This window comes from Dendrobates tinctorius, unplaced genomic scaffold (assembly GCF_039654945.1).
Source record: "Dendrobates tinctorius isolate UK_male_01 unplaced genomic scaffold, ASM3965494v1 ptg000257l, whole genome shotgun sequence".
NCBI lineage: Eukaryota > Metazoa > Chordata > Amphibia > Anura > Dendrobatidae > Dendrobates > Dendrobates tinctorius.
This window is the reverse complement of record NW_027361924.1, coordinates 4,852,562-4,880,000: the sequence shown is the minus strand read 5'-3', so window position 1 is coordinate 4,880,000 and position 27,439 is coordinate 4,852,562. Positions and strand designations below refer to the sequence as shown.

At 44.1% G+C, this 27,439-nt stretch overlaps 1 protein-coding gene across 7 annotated transcripts in view; it reads right to left on the bottom strand.

Annotated features, from left to right (window-relative positions):
- The window catches only part of PEMT (phosphatidylethanolamine N-methyltransferase), a 68,242-nt gene that overhangs the window by 20,942 nt on the left and 19,861 nt on the right, over nt 1-27,439 (bottom strand). For 4 of the 7 annotated variants that reach the window (XM_073558500.1, XM_073558501.1, XM_073558499.1 and 1 more), the window contains exon 4: nt 19,664-19,809. In XM_073558500.1, the coding sequence (XP_073414601.1) occupies nt 19,664-19,809 (146 nt within the window). Of the gene's footprint in view, nt 1-1,334; nt 1,439-19,663; nt 19,810-27,439 lie in introns of all 7 variants that reach the window. The other 3 variants (XM_073558502.1, XM_073558504.1, XM_073558505.1) reach the window with 2 other exon arrangements.

The following is a 27,439-nucleotide window of genomic DNA, read 5'->3' as shown; positions in this document are numbered from 1 at the left end:
ATCAAAGTCACTTCTACCTGACCTTGGGAACCATGCAAATCACTGGGACACCAGTCTTATACAAGAACCTGACGGTATCAAAACATGGTGCAAAATCCCTGCAGCACCTCCGCAGGTGAAATAAAGAATTACACTGTGATCACTGAACGTAAAGGCTAGGTCAGGTCCTCCAATGCAAAAGCGGCTCCGGCAGACTAATTTCATTGCACCCTCTCAGGATCAGGAAAATGAAAGTGCCACTTCATAAACAGCGCCATGCATGAGAGTGGCTGGGTCTGGTACTGCGTTTACTCACCTTCTTAACCCTTTGCAGGCTTAAGCATTTTTTTTTTTAAATTTAAGTTTTTGAATTACTATTCTCTGAGGATCATAGGCTATCTGTGATTGGCCCGATTTTTGGCTACAAATGACTTTTTGAGCACTATCTGTTTTAGTTTCTTAGTAGCAATTTTGCCATTTTTTACCGTATAGAACAGTCCCAGCCTTATGGCTTACATCATTACGGCTGTGGCAATAACTATTATATTTAGGGTTTTTTTTGCCCATGTTACATTTTTATCCCATATTGCAGTTTTTAAAAGGGAATTTTTTTTTAAAATATTTTTTAGATCATTTATTGTTTTCTTTAATGCGGATATTTTTTTTTTGCACCTGTCAGTATAAAGCTGACAGGCAAAGCTGGCAGATCTGACCGACTTCATTGGATCCAATGGAAATAAATCCACACCCGGTAATTGTGTTCTGCGGGGGAGGGAGGTAAGATAGAGGCCACGCCTCTGAGGAGCTAAACCTGCTGAATCAGAGTTCTCTCTGGTCCCGGCTGGGTGGGTTCTTCTTTTTCCTGATGTGCCAGGGCTTAACCAGTTGGACCCCCACAGATCATAAATTCGCAGCCTTGTGGCCACCAATACAATATGTTTTCCAAAGCGGTGAGAAGACCCATGTGTTTCGAGAGGGTCATATATTTTACCTCTCTTCCTGGCGTAACCCAGTGTCACAATGAGAGCATACATAAAATCCTCGGTCCCAGCTCTCTGTTCCACTAACAACTCTCCTGACCTGGAGGTTTTAAAAATTGCCAAAATAAAGTGAAATTTTAAGGACGGTGAGTGCCACTCTTTTTCTACATGCTACATGGACATAAAATCCTGGCAATACAGCTCACCCGGCCAGCCTGCCCGGGATCAGATCTAGCCAATTCTCCCTTTTTGCTCTTCTAACTCCTGCCGGCGAGGGAGGGATGGGTTACGCTCTCTAATGCGGTGTTTTTGCAGAGCGTGCGGCCTAAGCCGCTGTTATTACTGATGAGGAGGCTTGTTATTCTGCGTAATTACCTCTGTAGTCGCTGGAACCAGGGAAGCTTGTACTTAACGCTCCCGTCAGAAACACAAGGGCCTGGTAACCAGATGCGTCGTAGCGTAATACATGTAAAGTGGCCCTTGAAAAAGAAAGATGGGGACAGAAAACAAAAGTGAAGAGAATTTGAGTCTGACATGACATGGCTGTGATGAGAGTTGTGCATTTGTGCATGGGGGGGGGGTCATAAATAGGGACACGACGCTCACGTAGCCATGGTCCTATAAATGACCGAGGCAAATCCTACAAAAAAAAAAAAAATTATTTGAAGGGTCCCCTAATAAGATAACATTATCATTACATCTCCAGTGATTAACTAGAGCATTCAGCATCAGGCGTGCAGCGTCCCTGCAGCTCCTCCACAGGTGAAAGGATGTATTACACCATAACCATGTCCACTGCTTAAAAATAAAGTAAAAAAAGGCTTTTAAAAATAAAAAAGTATGAGGGAATTATGTTTTATTTGCTCATTTAATTTTTTTTTTTCATTCAATTTTTTTTTCCTCCAGTCTTACAGTACAAGTTATGTCTTAAAAAAAGGAAGGAAAAAAAGAAAAAAAAAAATAGTAAGAGAAATTGCTTTTCCATGAAGGAGTTAAGGAGCAGGTAGAAAGGCTACGATGTCACAGACATTACGGTGTCAGTGCACTCTCGGCGCTGTAGGGAGATGTGACACGGACTATGCATTATGCATGATCAGCTGCGGCGTCGGTCCTCAGTCATGTGCGCAATGTAAAGCGCATCTTGCTCTGGGGGCACGCACGATCTGCACTGATGCCAGAGGATAACACGATGAGACCCCCTCCACCAACTTCCCATTTACTTCACCTTGTGACAGAAAGAACACCAGCTCTTCTTTATCCAGCTGCTGGGTGAATAATGTATGTACACAGGGACTGCCCCAGCAGAATAGTGAGTGCAGCTCTGGAGTATAATACAGGATGTAACTCAGGATAAGTAATGTAATGTATGTACACAGGGACTGCACCAGCAGAATAGTGAGTGCAGCTCTGGGGTATAATACAGGGTGTAACTCAGGATCAGTAATGTAATGTACACAGTGACTGCCCCAGCAGAATAGAGAGTGCAGCTCTGGAGTATAATACAGGATATAACTCAGGATCAGTAATGTAATGTATGTACACAGTGACTGCCCCAGCAGAATAGTGAGTGCAGCCCTGGAGTATAATACAGGATGTAACTCAGGATCAGTAATGTATGTACACAGTGACTGCACCAGCAGAATAGTGAGTGCAGCTCTGGAGTATAATACAGGAGGTAACTCAGGATCAGTAATGTAATGTACACAGTGACTGCCCCAGCAGAATAGAGAGTGCAGCTCTGGAGTATAATACAGGATATAACTCAGGATCAGTAATGTAATGTATGTACACAGTGACTGCACCAGCAGAATAGTGAGTGCAGCCCTGGAGTATAATACAGGAAGTAACTCAGGATCAGTAATGTATGTACACAGTGACTGCACCAGCAGAATAGTGAGTGCAGCTCTGGAGTATAATACAGGAGGTAACTCAGGATCAGTAATGTAATGCAAGTACACAGTGACTGCACCAGCAGAATAGTAAGTGCAGCCCTGGAGTTTAATACAGGAAGTAACTCAGGATCAGTAATGTAATGTATGTACACAGTGACTGCACCAACAGAATAGTGAGTGCAGCCCTGGAGTATAATACAGGATGTAACTCAGGATCAGTAATGTAATGTATGTACACAGTGACTGCACCAGCAGAATAGTGAGTGCAGCCCTGGAGTATAATACAGGAAGTAACTCAGGATCAGTAATGTATGTACACAGTGACTGCACCAGCAGAATAGTGAGGGCAGCTCTGGGGTATAATACAGGATGTAACGCAGGATCAGTAATGTATGTACACGGTGTCTGCACCAGCAGACTAGTGAGTGCAGCCCTGGAGTATAATACAGGAAGTAACTAAGGATCAGTAATGTATGTACACAGTGACTGCACCAGCAGAATAGTGAGTGCAGCTCTGGGGTATAATACAGGATATAACTCAGGATCAGTAATGTAATGTATGTACACAGTGACTGCCCCAGCAGAATAGTGAGTGCAGCTCTGGAGTATAATACAGGATATAACTCAGGATCAGTAATGTAATGTATGTACACAGTGACTGCCCCAGCAGAATAGTGAGTGCAGCTCTGGAGTATAATACAGGATGTAACTCAGGATCAGTAATGTAATGTATGTACACAGTGACTGCACCAGCAGAATAGTGAGTGCAGCTCTGGAGTATAATATAGGATGTAACTCAGGATCAGTAATGTAATGTATGTACACAGTGACTGCACCAGCAGAATAGTGAGTGCAGCTCTGGAGTATAATATAGGATGTAACTCAGGATCAGTAATGTAATGTATGTACAGTCATGGCCAAAAGTTTTGAGAATGACACAAATATTATATTTTCACATGATCTGCTGCCCTCTGGTTTTTATGTGTGTTTGTCAGATGTTTTTATCACATACAGAAATATAATTGCAATCATATTATGAGTAGCAAAAGGTTATATTGACAGTTAGAATGAGTTAATGCAGCAAGTCAATATTTGCAGTGTTGACCCTTCTTCTTCAGGACCTCAGCAATTCTCCCTGGCATGCTCTCAATCAACTTCTGGATCAAATCCTGACTGATAGCAGTCCATTCCTGCAAAATCAATGCTTTTATTTTGTCTGAATTTGAAGGTTTTTGTTTGTCCACCCGTCTCTTGATGATTGACCACAAGTTCTCAATGGGATTAAGATCTGGGGAGTTTCCAGGCCATGGTCCCAAAATCTCTATGTTTTGTTCCCTGAGCCATTTAGCTATCACCTTTGCTTTATGGCAAGGTGCTCCATCATGTTGAAAAAGGCATTGTTGATCGCCAAACTGCTCTTGGACGGTTGGGAGAAGTTGCTCTTGGAGGACATTCTGGTACCATTCTTTATTCATGGCTGTGTTTTTAGGCAAGACTGAGAGAGAGCCCATTCCCTTGGCTGAGAAGCCACCCCACACATGAATGGTTTCAGGATGCTTGACATTTGGCATGAGACAAGACTGGTGGTAGCGCTCACCTGGTCTTCTCCGAATAAGCCGTTTTCCAGATGTCCCAAACAATCGAAAAGGGGATTCATCAGAGAAAATGACTTTACCCCAGTCCTCAGCAGTCCACTCCCTGTACCTCTTGCAGAATATCAGTCTGTCCATGATGTTTTTCCTGGAGAGAAGTGGCTTCTTTGCTGCCCTCCTTGAGACCAGGCCTTGCTCCAAGAGTCTGCGCCTCACAGTGCGTGCAGATGCACTCACACCTGCCTGCTGCCATTCCTGAGCAAGCTCTGCACTGCTGGTAGCCCGATCCCGCAGCTGAAACACTTTTAAGAGACGGTCCTGGCGCTTGCTGGTCTTTTTTGGGCGCCCTGGAGCCTTTTTGGCAACAAGGGAACCTCTCTCCTTGAAGTTCTTGATGATGCGATAGATTGTTGACTGAGGTGCAATCTTTCTAGCTGCGATACTCTTCCCTGTTAGGCCATTTTTGTGCAGTGCAATGATGACTGCACGTGTTTCTTTAGAGATAACCATGGTTAACAGAAGAGAAACAATGATGCCAAGCACCAGCCTCCTTTTAACCCCTTCGCACCCGAGCCTGTTTTTGCCTTCGTGACCGGGCCAATTTTTTCAATTCTGACCAGTGTCACTTTATGAGGTCATAACTCTAGAACGCTTCAACGGATCCTACTGATTCTGACATTGTTTTCTCATGACATATTGTACTTCATGATGGTTGTAAAAATTTTTAGATATGATCTGCGCTTATTTGTTAAAAAAAAAATATCAAAATTTGGCGAAAATTTAGAAAATTTTGCAATTTTCAAACTTTCAATTTTTATGCCCTTAAATCAGAGAGTGATATCGCACAAAATAGTTAATAAATAACATTTCCCACATGTCTACTTTACATCTGCACAATTTTGGAAACATAATTTTATTTTTTTTTTTAGGAAGTTATAAGGGTTAAAAGTTGACCAGCGATTTCTCATTTTCACAACAAAATTTGCAACACCATTTTTTTTTAGGGACCACCTCACATTTGAAGTTTGAGGGGTCTATATGACAGAAAATACCCAAAAGTGACACCATTCTAAAAACTGCACCTCTCAATGTACTCAAAACCACATTCAAGAAGTTTATTAACCCTTCAGGTGCTTCACATGAATGAATGGAATATGAAAGGAAAAAATAAACATTTAACTTTTTTTCACAAACATTTTACTTCAAAACCATTTTTTTTTATTTTCACAAGTGTAAAAAGAGAAAATGAACCACAAAATTTTTTGTGCACTTTCTCCCGAATACGCCAATACCCCGTATGTGGGGCTAAACCACTGATTGAGCACACGGCAGAGCTCAGAACGGAAGGAGCGCCGTTTGACTTTTTCAATGCAGAATTGGCTGGAATTGAGATCGGATGACATGTCGCATTTGGAGAGCCCCTGATGTACCTAAACAGTGGAAACCCCCCACAAGTGACCCCATTTTGGAAATTAGACCCCCCCAAGGGACTTATCTAGATGTGTGGTGATCACTTTGAACCCCCAAGTGTTTCACTAAAGTTTATAATGTAGAGCCGTGAAAATAAAAAAAATCATTTTTTTTCCACAAAAATGATCTTTTAGCCTCCAATTTTTATTTTCCAAAGGGTAACAAGAGAAATTGGACCCCAAAAGTTGTTGTCCAATTTGTCCTGAGTACGTTGGTACCCTATATGTGGGAGAAAACTACTGTTTGGGCACACGGTGGGGCTCGGAAGGGAAGTAGTGACGTTCTGAAATGCAGACTTTGATGGAATGGTCTGCGGGTGTCATGTCATGTTTGCAGAGCCCCTGATTTACCTAAACAGTGGAAATCCCCCACAAGTGACCCCATTTTGGAAACTAGATCCCCCAAGGAACTTATCTAGATGTGTGGTGAGCACTTTGAACCCCCAAGTGTTTCAGTAAAGTTTATAATGTAGAGGTGTGAAAATAAAAAAATCATTTTTTTTCCACAAAAATGATCTTTTAGCCCCCAATTTTTATTTTCACAAGGGTAACAGGAGAAATTGGACCCTAAGAGGAGTTGTCCAATTTGTCCTGAGTATGCTGGTACCCCATATGTGGGATAAAACTACTGTTTGGGCGCATGGCAGAGATCGGAAGGGAAGTAGTGACGTTCTGAAATGCAGACTCTGATGGAATGGTCTGCGGGCGTCATATTGCATTTACAGAGCCCCTGATGTACCTAAACAGTGGAAACCCCCAATTCTAATTCCAACCCTAACCCCAACACACCCCTAACCCTAATCTCAGCCCTAACCATAACCCTAACCACAAACCTAACACCAACACACCCATAACCTTAATCCCAGCCCTAACCCTAGCCCTAACCTGTGTACCTGCTTTTTTTTTCTTTACTTTTTTTATTTTTGTGACAAGATCGCTGCCCTGCGATCTGACTCATAGTAACGCGACTTCTCCTCTGATCTCACACTGACAGATGATCAGAGGAGAAGCAGCGTTACTATGTGACAAGATCGCTGCCTGGCACATAATAACGCGACTTCTCCTCTGATCTCACAATGACAGATGAGCAGAGGTGAAGCAGCGTTACTGTGTGACAAGATCGCTGCCTGGCACAGCTGTGCCAGGCAGCGATCTAGTCACACAGTAACGCTGCTTCACCTCTGATCATCTGTCAGTGTTAGATCAGAGGAGAAGCCGCGTTACAATGAGTGAGATCGCCGGGAAACAAGCAGCTTTCCCAGCGATTGCTCCCATTGGCTGCTGTGACGCTGATGTCATCAGGACCTGAACCAATCAGGTCTCGATGACATCGGGGGTCCCAGCATGCATTGTGCACCGGGATCCCCGCGTTGTAAGGTATGTGGGGGTCCCGGGGGGCACAAAACCGCCGACAGTAGATAAACGTCGGCGCTGCACAAAGCCCAGCAAGCGCCAATGTTTATCTACAGTGGGCGGTCGGGAAGAGGTTAAAGTGTCCAGTGGTGTCATTCTTACTTAATCATGACAGATTGATCTCCAGCCCTGTCCTCATCAACACTCACACCTGTGTTAATGGAGCAATCACAAACGATGTTAGCTGGTCCTTTTAAGGCAGGGCTGCAATGATGTTGAAATGTGTTTTGGGGGATAAAGTTCATTTTCTAGGCAAATATTGACTTTGCAAGTAATTGCTGTTAAGCTGATCACTCTTTATAACATTCTGGAGTATATGCAAATTGCCATTAGAAAAAATGAAGCAGTAGACTTTGTAAAAATTAATATTTGTGTCATTCTCAAAACTTTTGGCCATGACTGTACACAGTGACTGCACCAGCAGTAACTCAGGGTGAATGCATTACGTGTAATATATATACACATTAGATAAAAACCCAGCACCCCTATGCCAATGAAAAGTCAACCCCAAATTCTAAGTGGGAGCGATTTTTCCTGGCCTGTTGCTCTGCCGTAGTAAGGTGAGAAGTATAGGGGTCTGAATTACATGTTTTCACCAGTTTCTTCATGTCTAATGGTAGAGCAAAGAAAACAATAATGGGAGCAGGTCAAACGTTGATACAGAAAGGTGAATGAAAATCATAATAGATGTTTCCACCCATCCAGGGACTTAATCATCAAGTCGCTGTTTTCTGAAGGTAGCAGAGCAAGGTATCATATTAATGTTAGGAAAGGAGAAGGATTTTCCTATGGGATCGACAATGAGGTTTCTAGTCAGTAATGAACTTTTTCACCATAAACCCAGGAGTATGCCGTGAATTGTGATCGTCTCGAGTCGAGGGCTTTACAGCCGATTCCACCAGCACCTCACTCCTCGACAGTGTGACACCATATATTACTCCATTAGAGATAGACAATGAAGCCTAAGAGATGCCCAGGTCTCTTCTGCCAGCGAGGTCTGATAGTGAAGACGAGTAGGAGGTGATCGCGGTCGCGAAGCGCAGGTGGCGGCTCCGCTACGGAGAATTAAAGCTGGAAACACCCAGCTGCCCTCTGAACCGCTATAATCTGCTAACATTGAGTATGGGAGACTGGAACGGCACTACTGCTATGGAAAATAGGTCAAATATGGAGGCTCTCTGTGGACTCGGTGGTCATCCCAGCTGGTCACACTGGTCTGGTTCGGTTTGGAGGTGCCGGTCAGTCTTTTGGATATTTACAGAGAATTTATTACTTTTATGAGAATGTTGGGGGAATAACAAAGGACGCTCAGAGACAATGAACAGGATGCGGGCGGCGCTGAGTGGCACAGTGACCTTATTCTCAGGGCGTCACGCCAGGTTAACCTACATTACAGACTTTCATTATTTTCTCAATTTTTTTTTTATTTTTTTTTACGCTTTCTGAAAGGCCGGGACACAAACAGTGATTCAGCTTCCTTATATAAGGGGCCGACATACAACACTGAGCATTTATATAATGGGGGCCGAAAAAATGTGTTGCATCGATTAATAGGAACTTGTCTGCTGAGAACATTTCGTCCTTTTCTACAAATTTTTCTTTAGAAACAAGTCTGTCCCAGGTAAAGGGATTTTTTTTTTTGGTGATTATTGTGTCGCGCGGTTCATGCCCCCCCAACATTGACGACCATTAGATGGGAACATCGTGACCTTCATGTCAGGCGCAAAGGGTCGCCTCAAACTTAGATATACATCGGGCTACGGAAACTTCAATTGCGACCTCCGTAATTATAATACATATACTTTCGCCCTTGGGGTCTTCTGGATCATTCCTGCGCCGACCTACAAAGTGCACAAAATGGGGCATGACGTAGCCAGGCCGATAATGGGCGCTTTTCAATCTCCTACAGAAGTGAACGTCTTCCCGACCATGACACAGAAACCTCATTCTGAGCCGGTGACTCACAATCCATTGTTTACCTGGCCGGTGAAGACGAGCGGCATCTGGGGAGAAGAGATGTCCCACTGACCACAATACAGCGAAAGCTGGAGGAGTCTTGCAGTAGTAGCCATATTGTCTTTACCCTATTGAGAAGCTCTCGATAAAGCGGTTAGTTATCTCATTAAATTAAAAAACGGCGTTGGCTCCAGCACAATTATCATAACCAGCAGAGGGAAAGCCGACAGCTGGGGGCTGATGTTAATAATCTGGGAAAAGAAGAAATATCCCAACAGGTTTCCAGGCTGTTATTAACAGTTCACAGCTATTTGCTTAGCATTTTACGGGGGAACCCAATAAAAAGACGTAGGGTCCCCCTATAAATTCAAACCGGCAAAGGCTAAACACAAAACTGTGGGTTGATATTAATAGCCTGGGAAGGGGTCATGGATGTTGCCCCTCAGGCTACCAACGCTTACCCACACCAGAAATGGCGTAAGTCTTGTTTTTTTTTTTAATTTAATTCTTTATTTCACACGGGAGGCATACAGGGGATGCTGAATACAACGCCCATCATTGTCTCCTGGTCGTGCTGATCTCAGGGAGACCGGGCGACAATGATCAGAGCTGCCTTCAGCAGCTGGCACCTGGGATCAGAGTGAACTGTACTTCTTTTCTCAGGCACCAGTATGTGTCGCACGGACAGCAAAAGTGGTTGCCCAGCTGTACAAAAAAAAAAAAGTTATGGTGAAAGTTATGCAAGTCGTCTCCCAACTTTTGTCAAATACAGGAAAGAGTATTGATGCTGTGCCTGAAAAGGGAAGGCTGACCACCCATTTCAATATCTAAGCCAGCCCCCTTCAGTGTATATACATCAGTTGTTATATTGGGTAATCGGCACACAGCTCTGGCCACCTGCTCACAAGGTAAACTCTGCACCATATGGGTCATAAACCAAAATAGGTGCTGTCGAGACGTGGGACAGGAGCTTGCACTTCAACAATGAGGCATCTTTCAGACTTTAAACTAGATTAGGAAGATGCAAAAATCTACTAGTTTAAACATCTAATGCAACCATTCTTAGGATAATCATGCCTCCTCCACACCCAATGATCAGCTGAATCCAGGTCCCGCGGAGGTCGGGTGTAAACAGCAGGCAAAGCCAAGCCACCACAGCTCCGTTCATTGTGTAGTGGCCATTCTTAGGTACTGCAGCTCCGCTCCCATATACTTTATCAGTATACGGCAGGCCTGGGAAAACTGCGGCCCCCAGGCCACATCTTGCCCCCTGAGTGTTCCTGTGTGGCCCGCTGACACTCACAGCCAGAGGGCTGGAGTCCTCACCATTGTATGCGAGCTAACCCTTACCTCCCAGCTTGTACTGTTGTATGTCCTGTGCAGGACAGGTAAGGGTCAAGTCCCCCATAGTGCTCCCCCTGTGATCTGTGGCTTATCACATCCACTCCACAGACTGCTGTAAGGATTTCCACCTCCTGCTTGTCAGCTCCTGCCCATATGTGATGTGGATCTCTGCAAGTTGAGTAGAGGTGGGAGAAAAACTTTTTTTCCAATGTTCCCAATTTATTGCTTGATCAATACATGTTATAGTAAGCTTTATTGCAACAATTATTGTCAGGCTATGTTCACACGACTGTAATATTTGTCCAAGTGCTGTCTATGAAAACAAAATAAACCCGACCTCAGACAGAGCTCTAGGAGCAAAGTTATGGAATTGAGCTATTTAGATTTCAGCTTGAAAAGGTCTGTGTGAGAAATGTCACAGCAGCCACCGGGTCTCTTCTGTATTTCGGATCAGACTCGCCTGTTGGAGTCAATGTGTGTGCAAAAATTAAAAAAATTGGATCCCATATGAATCTTCCGTATAGCATCCGATTTTTACGAATAAATTTCCATTACTAACACAGGACACTGTATTTCTTGTTTAAAATTTTATTCACTTCTAATGTCTGAAAAATGGATGCCATACGGATGACAATACAGATGGAGAAACAGTATTTTTCTAGATGGAAATAACGATTTTTTTTATATGCTCATGTAAACTTCATCACATAAGCATCTGCTTTTTATAAAAAGTGACAAAATTAATATTATGCAGAATTAAGGGGAAAAATGCGGGTGCGTCTTATGGTCCAGATGCACTTACCAAGAGACACCATCCGAGGCTGGAATGCTGAATTGAGCTTCAGGAAAATGGCCGCCGGAGGCAGCGCATGCGCAGAGTGAGATCTCAGGAGAAGATATCTCGTGTCCCGAGATCTCACTATGCGCAGCAATTTTCAATTCAGCATTACATCAATGGAAGTGCGTGGGCTCCGGCCTTTGACAAAACGCCGTCGGAGCCCCTGCACCGCCGATCACCTACAAAAGTGCCGCACCAGCCCGAGATGGATGTGCGGGGGCTCCGGGATTTCCACCAATGCCGGCGGAGCCCCCACACCACCGATCATCTGCCAAATCACCGCCCATCAGCCTAGGATGGGTGTGTGGGGGCTTTCACAAAATGGCAGAGCCCCCACACCACCGAACATGCTGCACCAGCCAGGGATGAGCCAGACCACCTCCTGTGACCCCACTCCAACAGCGCTCCATATCACACCCTACCCCCCAGGTAAGCTGAATAATTCGGACTGTAAGACGGACCCTCATTTGACGCATTAATTTTTTTCCCTATTTTTCTTCTGAAAATTTGGTGTGCGTCTTACGGTCCGGTGCGTCTTATAGTCCAAAAAATACGGTAATCACTTTTTTAATATATTGCAGTTAAAAAAATTCTACCTTTCCCTCTCTACTCTAACTTCCTGTCTGCTTGCTTTTTTTTTTTTTGTTTTTTTTTAACTTCCAATGACATTTTGTTTGAGAATCCCAGTGCATTTTGGGGTACTCACACAGGACATCATCAGGGGCCAGAGGCTGCGGTCACCGCAACAGCTGCCTTCCCCACCATGAATAGAAGTGTCATCTGTTTCAGAGACTGGATTGGTCCCTGCCGGGTCATCTCTTCTCCTTAGAGCCAGCAAGGGAGCGCACTGTCACTGTGCATTCAAAGGAATATAGCACAGGGAGCGCACTGTCACTGTGCATTCAAAGGAATATAGCATAAGAAGCTCATACTGAGTATGCATCAGAATTTACGTACAACGCATTATCAGGTGAGCAGGACTAGCCGAGTCTCCAAAACAGACATCACTGATGGCGCCTCATTTCAGAGAGGGTGCAGAGGCTGTGCAAGTGTCCGCAGCTTCTGCCCCCTGAGGACAGCTCATTCGAGTATCCCAGCAAGCACTGGTGGTGAATCTCAAACAAAATGTCATGGGACGTTACAAAAAAAAAAAAAAGTCAGAATGTAGAGGGTACGGTTAGGTAATTTTTCATTGAAGTATATTAGAAAACAAGATTAGCGTATTACACTGAATAGATACATTTAATATGAAATTCACCTTTGGTTTTGGACCGCCCCCTTTAAGTTCAGACGATTGGTTCGGCCCTCCACAGCCGTGCCAGTTTCTCATGTGGCCCCTTGGGAAAATTGCCCACCCTTGGTATATGGGAATGGCCTCTACAGGATAGTTCCAGCTCCGTTCACTGAAAACGGCTGAGTGGTGGAAGTGACAAGTGTTGGATCCCTATCGATCGGATACTGATGACGTATAGAGGTCATCACTGTCATAAACCTAGAAAACCCCTTCAAATAAGCTCTTCCTTGCAGCACTATTTTCCCACCGACCACCTATCATGCTACGATCCATTTCCGATTACTATATACCTATATTAGATATACACTGCCTGTCATGTGCTGAGGTCAAGTCATTACCAAGAAAAACAAGGTAATTACATATAACGATACAAGGAACCGAGCCGGACTGGCCTGGTGCGTACCGGATACAGGATCATAACTGGGCCCCAGGCGGCTATTATTGCAGTCCGGATTAAACCAACTCTTAGGCTGTCTATGAAAAGCAAACACAGCACATGGGCAGGGGAAAAAAATGGTGAAATGCACGTTTATACCACAGGGGAATGCCAGCCAGCGGCCGGTATCAGGGCACTGCCATTTTTGCAGAACTGCATTGTGTGTGATGCTGCGACAACCTCATTTGTATAACATGGCTTTGTATGGTTGTCACCACCACTAGATGATACATATTGACCACTGCGACAATTACATTGTAACATTAGAAGCCACGAGGACAAGCCCAAATGGCAGCACAAGAAATCCTCTGTGGCTCCATCAAGTGCGATGTGTCCCTTATGATGTACATTTAGGGCACAGGGAAAGGATTTGCCTTCCTGGGATAAAAACTCATACCACAAGATATGGCCTTCCTGGGATAAACCCCTAAGCCTTATCCCTGTATTTTCTACGCCATGGTAACATATCACTTTCATAGTCGAGGACATATCTGATACATCCTGGGAGAGCAGCACTTCCATATCCGAGAAAGTATCCAATGCATACTGGAAGAGAATCACTTCCACAGCGGAGGACATATCCTGTGTGTCCAGGGAGAGAAATACTTCAATAACCAAGGAAGTATCTGATACATACTGATAGAAAAGAACTTCCATAGCCGAGAATGTGTCCAGGACATCCTGGTAGAGAAGTACTTCTGTAGCAGAGAACGTATCTAATGTCCTGGTAGATAATTACTTCCGTAGCCGAAGATGTGTCAGAAAACTCGAAGTAGAGAAGCACTTTCATAGCCGAGAGTCTATCAGATACATCCTGGGCGATAAGCACTTCAGTAGCAGAACACGTATCTGATACATCCTAGTAGAGAAGCACTTCCGTAGCCGAGGACTTATCTGAAATATCCTGGTAGGGAATCACTTCTGCAGCTGAGAACCTATTAGATACATTCTGGGAGAGAAGCACTTTTGTAGTCGAGAACGTATCCAATACATCCTGGTAGAGAAGAACTTCGGTAGAAGGACAAATCCGATACATCCTGGTAGAGAAGCACTCCTCCAGCTGAGGATGTATCTGATACATCCTGGTAGAGACGCACTACGGCAGCTGAGGATGTATTCGATACATCCTGGCAGAGAAGCACTCCGGCAGCTGAGGATGTATCTGATACATCCTAGTAGAGAAGCACTCCTGCAGCTGAGGATGTATCCCATTACATCTTGGTAGAGAAGCACTCCTGCAGCTGAGGATGTATCCGATACATCCTGGTAGAGAAGCACTCCTGCAGCTGAGGATGTATCTGATACATCCTAGTAGAGAAGCACTCCGGCAGCTGAGGATGTATCCCATTACATCTTGGTAGAGAAGCACTCCTGCAGCTGAGGATGTATCCCATTACATCTTGGTAGAGAAGCACTCCTGCAGCTGAGGATGTATCCCATACATCCTGGTAGAGAAGCACTCCTGCAGCTGAGGATGTATCCCATACATCCTGGTAGAGAAGCACTCCTGCAGCTGAGGATGTATCCCATACATCCTGGTAGAGAAGCACTCCTGCAGCTGAGGATGTATCCCATACATCCTGGTAGAGAAGCACTCCTGCAGCTGAGGATGTATTCGATACATCCTGGCAGAGAAGCACTCCGGCAGCTGAGGATGTATCCGATACATCCTGGTAGAGAAGCACTCCTCCAGCTGAGGATGTATCCCATTACATCTTGGTAGAGAAGCACTCCTGCAGCTGAGGATGTATCCGATACATCCTGGTAGAGAAGCACTCCTGCAGCTGAGGATGTATCCCATACATCCTGGTAGAGAAGCACTACCGTAGCAGAGGACGTATCTGATACATCCTGGTAGAGAAGCACTCCTGCAGCTGAGGATGTATCCGATACATCCTGGTAAAGAAGCACTCCTTCAGCTGTGAACATATCCAATACATCCTGGTAGAGAAGCACTCCTCCAGCTGAGGATGTATCCCATACATCCTGGTAGAGAAGCACTCCTGCAGCTGAGGATGTATCCCATACATCCTGGTAGAGAAGCACTCCTGCAGCTGAGGATGTATCCCATACATCCTGGTAGAGAAGCACTCCTGCAGCTGAGGATGTATTCGATACATCCTGGCAGAGAAGCACTCCGGCAGCTGAGGATGTATCCGATACATCCTGGTAGAGAAGCACTCCTCCAGCTGAGGATGTATCCCATTACATCTTGGTAGAGAAGCACTCCTGCAGCTGAGGATGTATCCGATACATCCTGGTAGAGAAGCACTCCTGCAGCTGAGGATGTATCCCATACATCCTGGTAGAGAAGCACTACCGTAGCAGAGGACGTATCTGATACATCCTGGTAGAGAAGCACTCCTGCAGCTGAGGATGTATCCGATACATCCTGGTAAAGAAGCACTCCTTCAGCTGTCAACGTATCCAATACATCCTGGTAGAGAAGCACTCCTCCAGCTGAGGATGTATCCCATACATCCTGGTAGAGAAGCACTCCTGCAGCTGAGGATGTATCCGATACATCCTGGTAGAGAAGCACTCCTGCAGCTGAGGATGTATCCAATACATCCTGGTAGAGAAGCACTACCGTAGCAGAGGACGTATCTGATGCGTCCTGGTAGAGAAGCACTCCTGCAGCTGTGAACATATCCAATATATCCTGAAAGAGAAGCACTTCTGCAGCTTACGACATATACGATACATACTAGTAAAAAAAAAAAAAATATCACTTCTGTGGCCAGGGATGTATCCGACACATCCTTGCTCTAACTAGGGCAAGTTGACAGCTGGAGGCATAGTCTGGTTTTCTGTTTGCAGAACATTTCCTAGCAATGTCCCCTTAAGAAAAAATAAAAAATGTTGATCCGGACGAACCTTTGTACTTTAATGCACTTTGGTATATTTTGAGACGTGGTAGAGGGGCTGCTGGCTCTCACTGATGTCCAGATCTGCCGGTGGATACATATTTTCACTATATTTTTCCACACATTCTACATCAAGCAAATATTTTCGTGTGACATATAATTTCGATGCCTGACCCATTCCCGATCGCCGGTCCTGGACAGCGTCACTCCTGCCATACTTCATTTCCTATGACCTCTGTGTATGAGCGGGATGTTTGGGTTTGCTCCTTGTCACAGACCAGCTTTGCTTCGCCGCTCATCGCATATTCCAAGGAACCAAATTCATTTTTTGTTGACTTACAGCCTAGGAAAGTTTGGGCTTGGCCCAGATTACAGGAGCATGGGCGGACCCCCATTGGCTGGGGGACAGAGGTGAGCTATGTTTTTGCAGACTATTACTTCCTACTTCTTAGAGGTTCTGGTTATGCTCTGTGCCTTCAGGCTGTCAACAGCCTTGTGTTACATCATTTACCGAGAAACGCATACCTCAAAGTCAAATACGCCACCACATCCCGTTACATAAAAAAATAACGAAAAAGCCAAAAAAAAAAAAAAGACGAGAAATAAGAGAAAAGCCACAATGAAAAGTCCGAAAAGTAAGGGAAAGTTAACAAAAGTGTTAAGCGGGGGCGATGCCCATTGTATCACTTTATCCAATCAGATTGTAGTTTTCATTTCTCAGCAGTCTGACAAGGAGACACTTGATTGGTGGCTATGGGCAACGCCCCCGCTTATCCCTCCCAGGAGGAACAGAATGGCAGCATGAATATTTTTGTTTAACTTTAGTAGCTATTGGTGAAATTCTTTGTTCTTCACATAGATAAAATGTGACCCAACGCCCATAAGAGATGTGACACTATCCACAGACCCCCAAATGCAACAGACCTATGCAATGCACTTCTGAACCAGGAAGATCAGGATGAAAAGGGCTATAGTTTTTTGCTTTTTATAACGCTATCTTGCTCTTTTGCAGTTTTATTATGCCTTATTATTTTTTTTTTTGTAACGATCTCCCCATACAACGATGAATATTCGTCATTGACACGCAAGCGAGGGAATAATGCCATACTAAGGAAATTTTTTTTTTTTTTTTTTATAAATAAATTCCCTTTTTGTTTATTTCACCTCTTATACAAATAGGACCTCTAGTCCCAGACCCAAACGGTGGAAAACAGGAGGAAAAAAAAAAACCCACTAAATCTCCAGCCTCTGCTCGCTGAGAAAGGTCATTGTGTGCCTTGCAGTTCGCGCCCGGCCAATGACGCAGGGATGCAGAGGAGACGAGCCATGGACTGTATACATAGCGGGCGTCTGTTTAGGAGAAGCTGTCAGTGTGAGCGGCCATTCTGCAGAGGGCAGAGGGCCGCTCATCCGAGGCTAATGTATGGGACACGACATGATTACTGTGAAATGTGCCGTCTCATAACCCGAACGTGCGAATCACATTCAGCTGGAATGGAGTCACACCAACAAGCTGCTGGGAAAGAAAAAAAATAAAAATAGTGAACCCAGTCTGCTTTTTTTTTTCCTATATTTTGAGTAAATATTTATCGGCTGATCCCAGGTTGAAGCATTTAAAAAAATCTGTACGCAAGGGAAATCCGTAACACTAGATTAACCCCTTGTTGGGCACAGTTATTTAAGAAAACTTTATTTACTTTTTAAATATAATGACAGTTGCCAAATCCATAACACTAGGTGAACCCCTTACAGGCATAATAATTTAGAAAAGAAACAATTTATTCATTTTATTTTTAAATGTTATACTAGTTGTTATGCTAAATTATGCAAAGACTGATTCGTTATAGCTTTTTATTTACTGATCTCAACTGCAGGAGTGCTTCTCTGCCAGGATGTCTGGGATATGTTCTCACCTGCAGGAGTGCTTCTCTGCCAGGATGTATGGGATACGTTCTCACCTGCAGGAGTGCTTCTCTGCCAGGATGTCTGGGATACGTTCTCACCTGCAGGAGTGCTTCTCTGCCAGGATGTATGGGATACGTTCTCACCTGCAGGAGTGCTTCTCTACCAGGATGTCTGGGATACGTTCTCACCTGCAGGAGTGCTTCTCTACCAGGATGTCTGGGATACGTTCTCACCTGCAGAAGTGCTTCTCTGCCAGGATGTATGGGATACATTCTCAACTGCAGGAGTGCCTCTCTACAGGATGCGTCGGATACATTCTCAGCTGCAGGAGTGCTTCTCTGCCAGGATGTATGGGATACGTTCCCACCTGTATCCCCACAAGTTTAAGCGTGCCCTGAAAACGCATTTATTCAGACTGGCCTACCGCCTCAACACATTAACCTAATCCATCCCTGTGTGGCACAGCCAAAAGTTTTACCATAACCAGATTTCCCACATCATGTTCCCACATGCTTTATGCATCCATTAGCCCTCTGCGTCTGTACTGTTACACACTTAACATTATGGCTGGTCCATACAATCAGGGCAACTGTTACCACCCACCTTCGTGTCTACCTCTTTCCTCAGACTGTAAGCTTGCGAGCAGGGCCCTCATTCCTCTTGGTATCTGTTATGATCTATGTGATTATTGTTATGCTGTAATGTCTATTGTCTGTACAAATCCCCTCTGAAATGTAAAGTGCTGCGGAATATGTCGGCGCTATAAAAATAAAATGTATTATTATTACCTGTAGAAGCGCTTCTCTGCCAGGATGCATCAAATACGCTCTCAGCTACAGAAGTGCTTCTCTGCCAGGAAGTATGGAAACGTTCTCACCTGCAGGAGTGCTTCTCTGCCAGGATGTCTGGGATACGTTCTCACCTGCAGGAGTGTATGGGATACGTTCTCACCTGCAGGAGTGCTTCTCTACCAGGATGTCTGGGATACGTTCTCACCTGCAGGAGTGCTTCTCTACCAGGATGTCTGGGATACGTTCTCACCTGCAGAAGTGCTTCTCTGCCAGGATGTATGGGATACGTTCTCACCTGCAGGAGTGCTTCTCTGCCAGGATGTATGGGATACATTGAATGGAGCATGGGGGGGGGGGGGATGTATGCTGAACTTCCACACTATTCACCAACTACGGGAATGCCGGAGAATGCCGAGCACTGACCCATCAACAGTGAATGTTTTGGGGGGAATAATCCATAAATAAATGTATGCAGCTAAGAAGTTCAAAAGGTTTGTTAAAAGTCTGTATACATGGAAAGACAGTTTACATCGGAGCTGTAAACTCAAAAACGGACAGAGATTTTTATAGTTCACTTTTTCCACAAGAGTTTGCAGAAGTTTACACTAACATTGAACTGACGGGTATAACTAACGCACAAAGTGAGAATACCGGACTAGGAGAATTGAATCTTTTCCTTCAAATAATTTAGCAGGAACTAGAATTGCTGAAATTATTCCTTAGTTTCCTACGTCAGAGTCCCCTCTCCCCTGCAATCCAGCATTTACAGAATGTGATGTGTCTGGAGCGGGCAGCGATATACGTCTACTCTGACACCACATGGGGCTTCCTCCGCCGGACAGCTGTCAATACCAGCTACAAATCTGTCATGCACAAAAGCAGATTTCAGAAATGAAGAAAAAATTACCGAGATAGGTTCCAACAAATCCCAGCGCCAGGAAGCTGGTGATAACGAGCACGGCGCCGCACGCCACCAGCGCCACTCCAAGGTAATAGAATTCTGGCCTCTTCAGAAACCACAAGTGCGGCTGGCTGGAAATAGCTTCTGTGAAGCTGGAAAAATAATCAGAGAGACACTTGTCAGAGAACAGAAAGCAAAACACGATGAGAACCCCCCCCTCCAAAATACTGACTAATACCCCAGCTAGCAGAAGGCATAAAGGAAACCGGGCAGGAATTTGTGTCTATTATTAAAGATGACATACATGGTAGACACCCGTGCGGTGGCCCCTTACAACAGCTAAAAATTAAGAGTTAGGAGTGGTAAGCTCCACCCCTGCATAGTTAAAGCCCCGCCCATGCCCTCCCTCGAGCAGCCAGCATTCTGTGTTACAGGCATTTTCCAGCAAGTACAATCTATATCTTCACCCCCAGTACAGGATGTAGAGAAAACAATAATAGGAGCTATTGAGTTTGGGTTGATCCCGAGCTCCAGGCTTCTCTGAATTTCCACAATATAGAGGCCATCTAGTCATTATCCAACCAGGAGTTCTTCCATAAATCTCACTGTTGAACCAATTCCAGATCTCCGTCCTCCCGAGGTCAACGAGTTCTTGATTTTTTTTTTTTTGTCTAAAGACTGTAAAAAGTGTAATGCATATGTGCAAGGGACATTCTGCGGTCCGTTACTTGAGAAGAAGAGGGGTTCAGACCGTCATGGCTGTATTTTAGGCACATTAAAGATACTATTATTTGGATTTTTTTCTCCAGAATTACTCTCCAATTGGAAAAAAAAAATCTAATTAATAAATCGGCTTAATAAAGCCAGCTGAGATGAGTAATTTTATTAATTTTACTCATTTATATAGTGCTACTAATTCCATAGCGCTTCACAGACATCATCATCACTGTCCCTGATGGGGCTCACAGTCTGGATTCCCTATCAGTATGTCTTTGGAGTGTGGGAGGAAACCGGAGAACCCGGAGGAAACCCACACAAACACGAGGAGAACATACAAACTCCTTTCAGATATTGTCCTTGGTGGGATTTGAACCCGGGACCCACAGCTGCAAGGCTGCAGTTGTGATCATATGACTGCTGCTAAGCTCCTCCTCCCTTTTACACAGGAGCCAATAGGATTTATCGATGAGGAGGTCACCCTATGATTGACAGCTGTATGTCTCTAAAGCACATCTTTCTCTTAGTATCTTATTAAGCAAAATTTAAGGCTACTTTCACACTTGCGCTTTTTGCGCATAAATGCGCATGCGTTTTTTTCCCTATACTTAACATGGGCGTGCATTGTCATGCGTTTGCACGCGCATGCGTTTTTTTTGTAGTGTGCGCCCGGGCGCACAAAATGCATCCTGTTGCATTTTTTGTGCATCCGACCTGTCTTTAAAAAAACGCATGCGCACGAAATTCACCCAAAAACACATTAAAGTCTATGGGAGCGCTGATGTGCGCATGCGGGTTTTTTTTTGCAAAAACCATGCGCAAAAAACAAGAAAACGCATAAAAACACATGATGCGCTCTTTATGCGCGCTTGCACTGCGCATGCAGTGCAAAAAAACGCAAATGTGAAATTAGCCTTAGACAGGAGAAACAAAAATAATAATTTTTGTGCTTTTATCCTCCCCCTCTTCCAAGAGCCATAACTTTTTTAGTTTTATGCCACCATAAGGGCTCGTATTTTGCAAGACAAGTTTCAGTTTCACCATTTATTGTATCATATAACATACGTAAAAAAAATATAAATATATTTTTTTTTTACAAAACTAGAGTAAAAAGGACAAAAAAAAAAATTTTCTGAGACATTTTACGTTGGTAATTGCCAAGTCCGGTATTTGTTTTTTATGTGGCGAGCTGACTTTTTTTTATATTATTCTAGGGTACATAACATGTGTTAAATGATTTTATTGCATTATTTTGGGTGTGGGGCGTGTGAGAGGAAGGTCCAGTAACACGAAAACAGCAATTCTGCCAATTCGATTTTTTTTAGTTTCTTTATTTACGGTAATACTTTCATAGACTGGACTTTTCCTGAAGCAGCAATACCGCAGGCTAATTTTTTTTTCAATTTCTTGGGAAATTCAAAATTTTTACATATTTACTATCTTTAAAAAATAATTTTATTTTACAGTAGCCTTCGGGAACCTGAAGCAATCGCTTGTTTTATAAAGTATGTACTGCTGTATTAGAGTATAGGTAGAAAAGGATGGTGCGCAATATATAACTAACTTTGCCCTCTGTTAGGAAAGGGTTAAATGTTACAAAAAAATAAAAAATCTTTCAGCTTTTCTGCTAAAATGAACGCTCGCAACCTTATTAGACCCCATGTAAGTGATGACTACTGCAAGGGAATACCAGACCGAAGTGATCACTCCTTCCACCCGCACATTAGGAGCCGCGAGTTTCCGATCACACATAATGGTTGTGTACATTGCAGATCTGCAAACAAAACATTAGGCCTGATGTGACCTGAGAAGCGAGGGGAATATGGACATGCACACTGGGTATAAAACATATTGGTCATCTTCCAAGTTGACAACCAATGCAGGCAGCCAAATAATTGTCCGCAATGGCTGCCAACCAGATTTTCAGAAATACTAACTGGTGTGTAAACTATAACTGGCAAGGAAAACATAATAGGGCTGTAGAGCAAAAACAAAGTTGGTCTAATCTACAGGGCACCCATCCCGAACCAGCTGTCTCCAAAAAGCGTGCAATTTTTACACCGCCGACTTTTATTAAGACTGAAGAGGTTATCAGAGTGCTGTGCGGCACCACGCTCCGAGCTCTGCAGACACAACACACCTCGTGGGTCTCTTATCAGACACATTACTGCACTTTGTCATAACCTGCGCTGTTTGCTTTCTGCATGAAAGAAGGTCACATACAGGGGGCCGGTGCCGACTCTGGATCGGGAGGGTGCCATCTGCTGTATGGGGGGCACTGGTGCTCAGCAGGCATCAGGTGAAGGAAGAGACAACTCATGCTGCCAGGATACTATTAAACTACTTCCATTTAGAAGGTTATGTGATGTATAACCTCCATCCCCCCCCCCACTGGTGAACAACATCAGGGTGCGTGCATCCCATGTACAATCTCCAGCCCATCACCCCCCAATGTACAGGAGCTTCTCACAAAATTAGAATATCATCAGAAAGTGAATTTATTTCAGTTCTTCAATGCAATATACATTTTATAGAGTCATTACACACAGAGTGATCTATGTCACGGGTTTATTTCTGGTAATGTTGATGATTATGGCTTACAGCCAATGAAAACCCAAAAGTCGTTATCTCAGTAATATTAGAATACTTTATAGCACTGGCTTGAAAAATGATTGTAAAATCTGAAATGTTGTCCTTCTGAAATGTATCATCAGTAAATGCACTCAGTACTTGGTTGCGGCTCCTTCTGCATCAGTTACTGCATCAATGCGGCGTGGCATGGAGGCGATCAGCCTGTGGCACTGCTGAGGGGTTATGGAAGCCCAGGTTGCTTTGATAGCAGCCTTCAGCTCGTCTGCATTGTTGGGTCTGGTGTCTCTCATCTTCCTCCTGACAATACTCCATAGATTCTCTATGGGGTTAAGGTCAGGTGCATTTGCTGCCAATCAAGCCCAGTGATACTGTTGTTTTTACACCAGGTATTGGTACTATTGGCAGCGTGGACAGGGGCCAAGTCCTGAAAGACATTCACTTTTTGATGATGATGATGATGATACAATCATTTTTCAAGCTGGTGTTATAAAGTATTCTAATCTACTGATAAATTACGAGTTCTCATTGGCTGTAAGCCATAATCATCAACATTACCAGAAATAAACCCGTGACATAGATCACTCTGTGTGTAAAGACTATAGAATAGAGGAGAGGCACTTTTTGTATTGAACAACTAAAATAAAATCACTTTTTTCTTTGGACTCAAACCCCCCTCCCGTGTATAATCTTCAGCGCCTTGCCACTCCACCATGTATACGACCTCTGACACCTTGCCCCTCCACCATGTATATGACCTCTGACCCCTTGCACCCTCACCCAGTGTATGACCTCCAAACCCTCAACCCCCTTCGGTGTATAACCTCCGACCCATAATCCCCTGGTGTATGGTCTTCGTCCCTCCGCCCCCTGGCATATGAACTCTAGCGCCTCATCCTAAAGTCTATGACCCCCGGCCCCTCCCAACCTCCAGCTCCTGGAGTTTCCCGGTGTATGTCCTCCAACCCCTCGCCCCTCTGATGTAGGACTACCGGCCCCTTGCCGTCAGCTGCCCCCCAACCCCCAGGTTTATGACCTCCGGCCCCTCACCCTCCATGGTGTACTACATGAGGAGTACATATAGAAGGCAGATACTGACCTGCCGTTACATAATAACACCCGTCAGGTTGGACGCCTTTCTTACCGTCCACGCTCCTCCCATCTGTGGTTTTCCAGTGCAGCGTTACATAAAAGGATCGGCGTGTGATTCTTTGGGTGTCTCGCGCCACCCCGATAGGATCTCGGCTCTTTGATGTTGGGTCGTCTGATATGTGACACTTCACAATAGACGTTACTGTCCACAAATATATAAGGCTCCCTAATCTTATCTGTCTGGAGGATAAAATAATAACGCTCTGACGACGTCCAGCTTATTTGGAGCTACAAATCTAGGGATCTTCTTAAGAGTATAAGGGTACCGTTACACTTAGCGATGCACCAGCGATCCCAACCACGATACGACCCGGTCAGGATCGCGGGTGCATCGCTAAGTGGTCGCTAGTGAGCTGCCACACAGGCAGATCTCACCAGTGACATAGCAGGGGTCGGGAGTCGCTACTTACCTGTCAGATGAGGCGATCCTGACGTCCTCCCGCCCGAGTCCACGCGTCGCTCGTCGCCACAGCAGGAAGCGCCCGACGAGAAATGGTCCAAGACGATCTCGCGCGATCAGCGGGGGAGCGGTCGGAGGTATCACACATAGTGATATCGCTGCTGCGTCACAAAATCGGTGACGTTACAGCAATATTGCTAGCCATATCGCTATGTGGAACGTGCCGTTAACTCCCAAAATGCTGCAAACCTGAGGTCCTGCCAGAAAACTACAACTCCTAACAGGCTGAACATCAAAGGGACTTAAAAAAAAAAAAAAAAAAAAATTATTCACATTTTTATTGATTTACTTTCTATAATTCCTTTTATTCCATCTTAAAAAAAAAACAAAAAAAAAACAAAAAAAAAAAAAACACTATATGTGACATCGGCCTCTCTGTAAAACGCAAAATGGAAAGTTAATAAAAACAATAAAGTAAAGGGAAAAAAACAAACTTGAAAAAGCCACAAATACAGTGGAAAGGGATGAAAAAAAAAAGCCTTCTCTCCCGAATTCCATATATTGAAAAATGAAAATATTAGAGGTCTCAAAAATATGGCGACAGACCCCCCCAGACTTTATTTTTGTCTTTCCTTTTCACATGTGTATAAAATTATTATATTATATTATATATATATAATATTTTTTGCCTTGCTAACTTCTTACAGCTTTAAATAAGTATATAAAAAAAAAAAAAAAACGACAAACAATTTGAGTTTGGTATTGCCATAAATCGAATGGACTGGGGGAATTCATCTTGCAATGAACTCTGTATAAAAAATAAAAGTAGAAAAAAAAAAAATGTTGGAATTTGATTTTCTACCCCATTTCATATACACTTGGAAATTATTCCCAGTTTTTCAATATATTTTCAAACCAAAATGAAAGGTTGTTTTATTAAATAAAAATAAATAAAACACTTCTGTGTCTGTGTGAGCACATCTGCCCACACTGGACCCTCAGAGTCCTTTATGGAAGCATCACATACAATCCTTTTGCAATATTCACGGCTATGTTGTCTTTATATTTCCATATATCTTGAGTCACTGCCGCTGTCAATTCCCCTTTAAAAGCCAATTGCTTTGATTTCAATTAGAAACTTTATAAAATTTATTAGAGGAAAGATAAACCGAGATGTCCGAAGTTCTCATCTGCTCAGCCGTATACAATACTACTGTTTACACCGATCAGTTACAGCAGGAGGAACATTATAAAAGGACAGACGAGCTTTCATCCATACAGGGGGATAATTCACTGCTGGCAGCCACAGGGAAAGGCTGAAAAACAATCAACTCCGTGGGACAGATTAGACTCCGCGATGATAACACCCGAGCACGAGAAAGGACTACACAGCGAGAACAACAGCACCAGAAACTACACTACATGGGCACAACCGGTACGGTGGACACAATACTGCCGATCATGTACTGATCCCGAGTTACCTCCTGTATTATACTCCAGAGCTGCCCTCACTATTCTTCTGGTGCAGTCACTGTGTACATACATTACATTACTGATCCTGAGTTACATCCTGTATTATACCCCAGAGCTGCACTCACTATTCTGCTGGTGCAGTCACTGTGTACATACATTACATTACTGATCCTGAGTTACATCCTGTATTATACTCCAGAGCTGCACTCACTATTCTGCTGGTGCAGTCACTGTGTACATACATTACTGATCCTGAGTTACATCCTGTATTATACTCCAGAGCTGCACTCACTATTCTGCTGGTGCAGTCACTGTGTACATACATTACATTACTGATCCTGAGTTACATCCTGTATTATATTCCAGAGCTGCACTCACTATTCTGCTGGTGCAGTCACTGTGTACATACATTACTGATCCTGAGTTACATCCTGCATTATACCCCAGAGCTGCACTCACTATTCTGCTGGTGCAGTCACTGTGTACATACATTACATATCCTGAGTTACATCCTGTATTATACTCCGGAGCTGCACTCACTATTCTGCTGGTGCAGTCGCTGTGTACATACATTACATTACTGATCCTGAGTTACCTCCTGTATTATACCCCAGAGCTGCACTCACTATTCTGCTGGTGCAGTCACTGTGTACATACATTACATTACTGATCCTGAGTTACATCCTGTATTATACCCCAGAGCTGCACTCACTATTCTGCTGGTGCAGTCGCTGTGTACATACATTACATTACTGATCCTGAGTTACTTCCTGTATTATACCCCAGAGCTGCACTCACTATTCTGCTGGTGCAGTCACTGTGTACATACATTACATTACTGATCCTGAGTTACATCCTGTATTATACTCCGGAGCTGCACTCACTATTCTGCTGGTGCAGTCGCTGTGTACATACATTACATTACTGATCCTGAGTTACATCCTGTATTATACTCCAGAGCTGCACTCACTATTCTGCTGGTGCAGTCACTGTGTACATACATTACTGATCCGGAGTTACCTCCTGTATTGTACCCCAGAGCTGCACTCACTATTCTGCTGGTGCAGTCACTGTGTGCATACATTACATTACTGATCCTGAGTTACATCCTGTATTATACCCCAGAGCTGCACTCAATATTCGGCTTTTTGGAGATTTCAGCTCTGAGTTCTGCAGAAACGTTAATGCATTATGGCGCCAATATTAAAACATCAGAATGTAAATTTCAAGAAGAGTCCAAATTCTGCAGGCGACTTTGCGGACCCCTCAGTAGAGTGCAAGCTCCCGAGTTCCTGCTTTGCCACGGATCATTTCAGCGCGTAACATACACTTAGGAGCGGTACACTCAGCCGGGTTCAGCACCATCTGCTTCTTGGCACCGATCTGCCCCGCACAGACAATGCTCTGCAGGGTCTATTTCCGCGAGGGTCAGATACGACAGCGGAGCCATG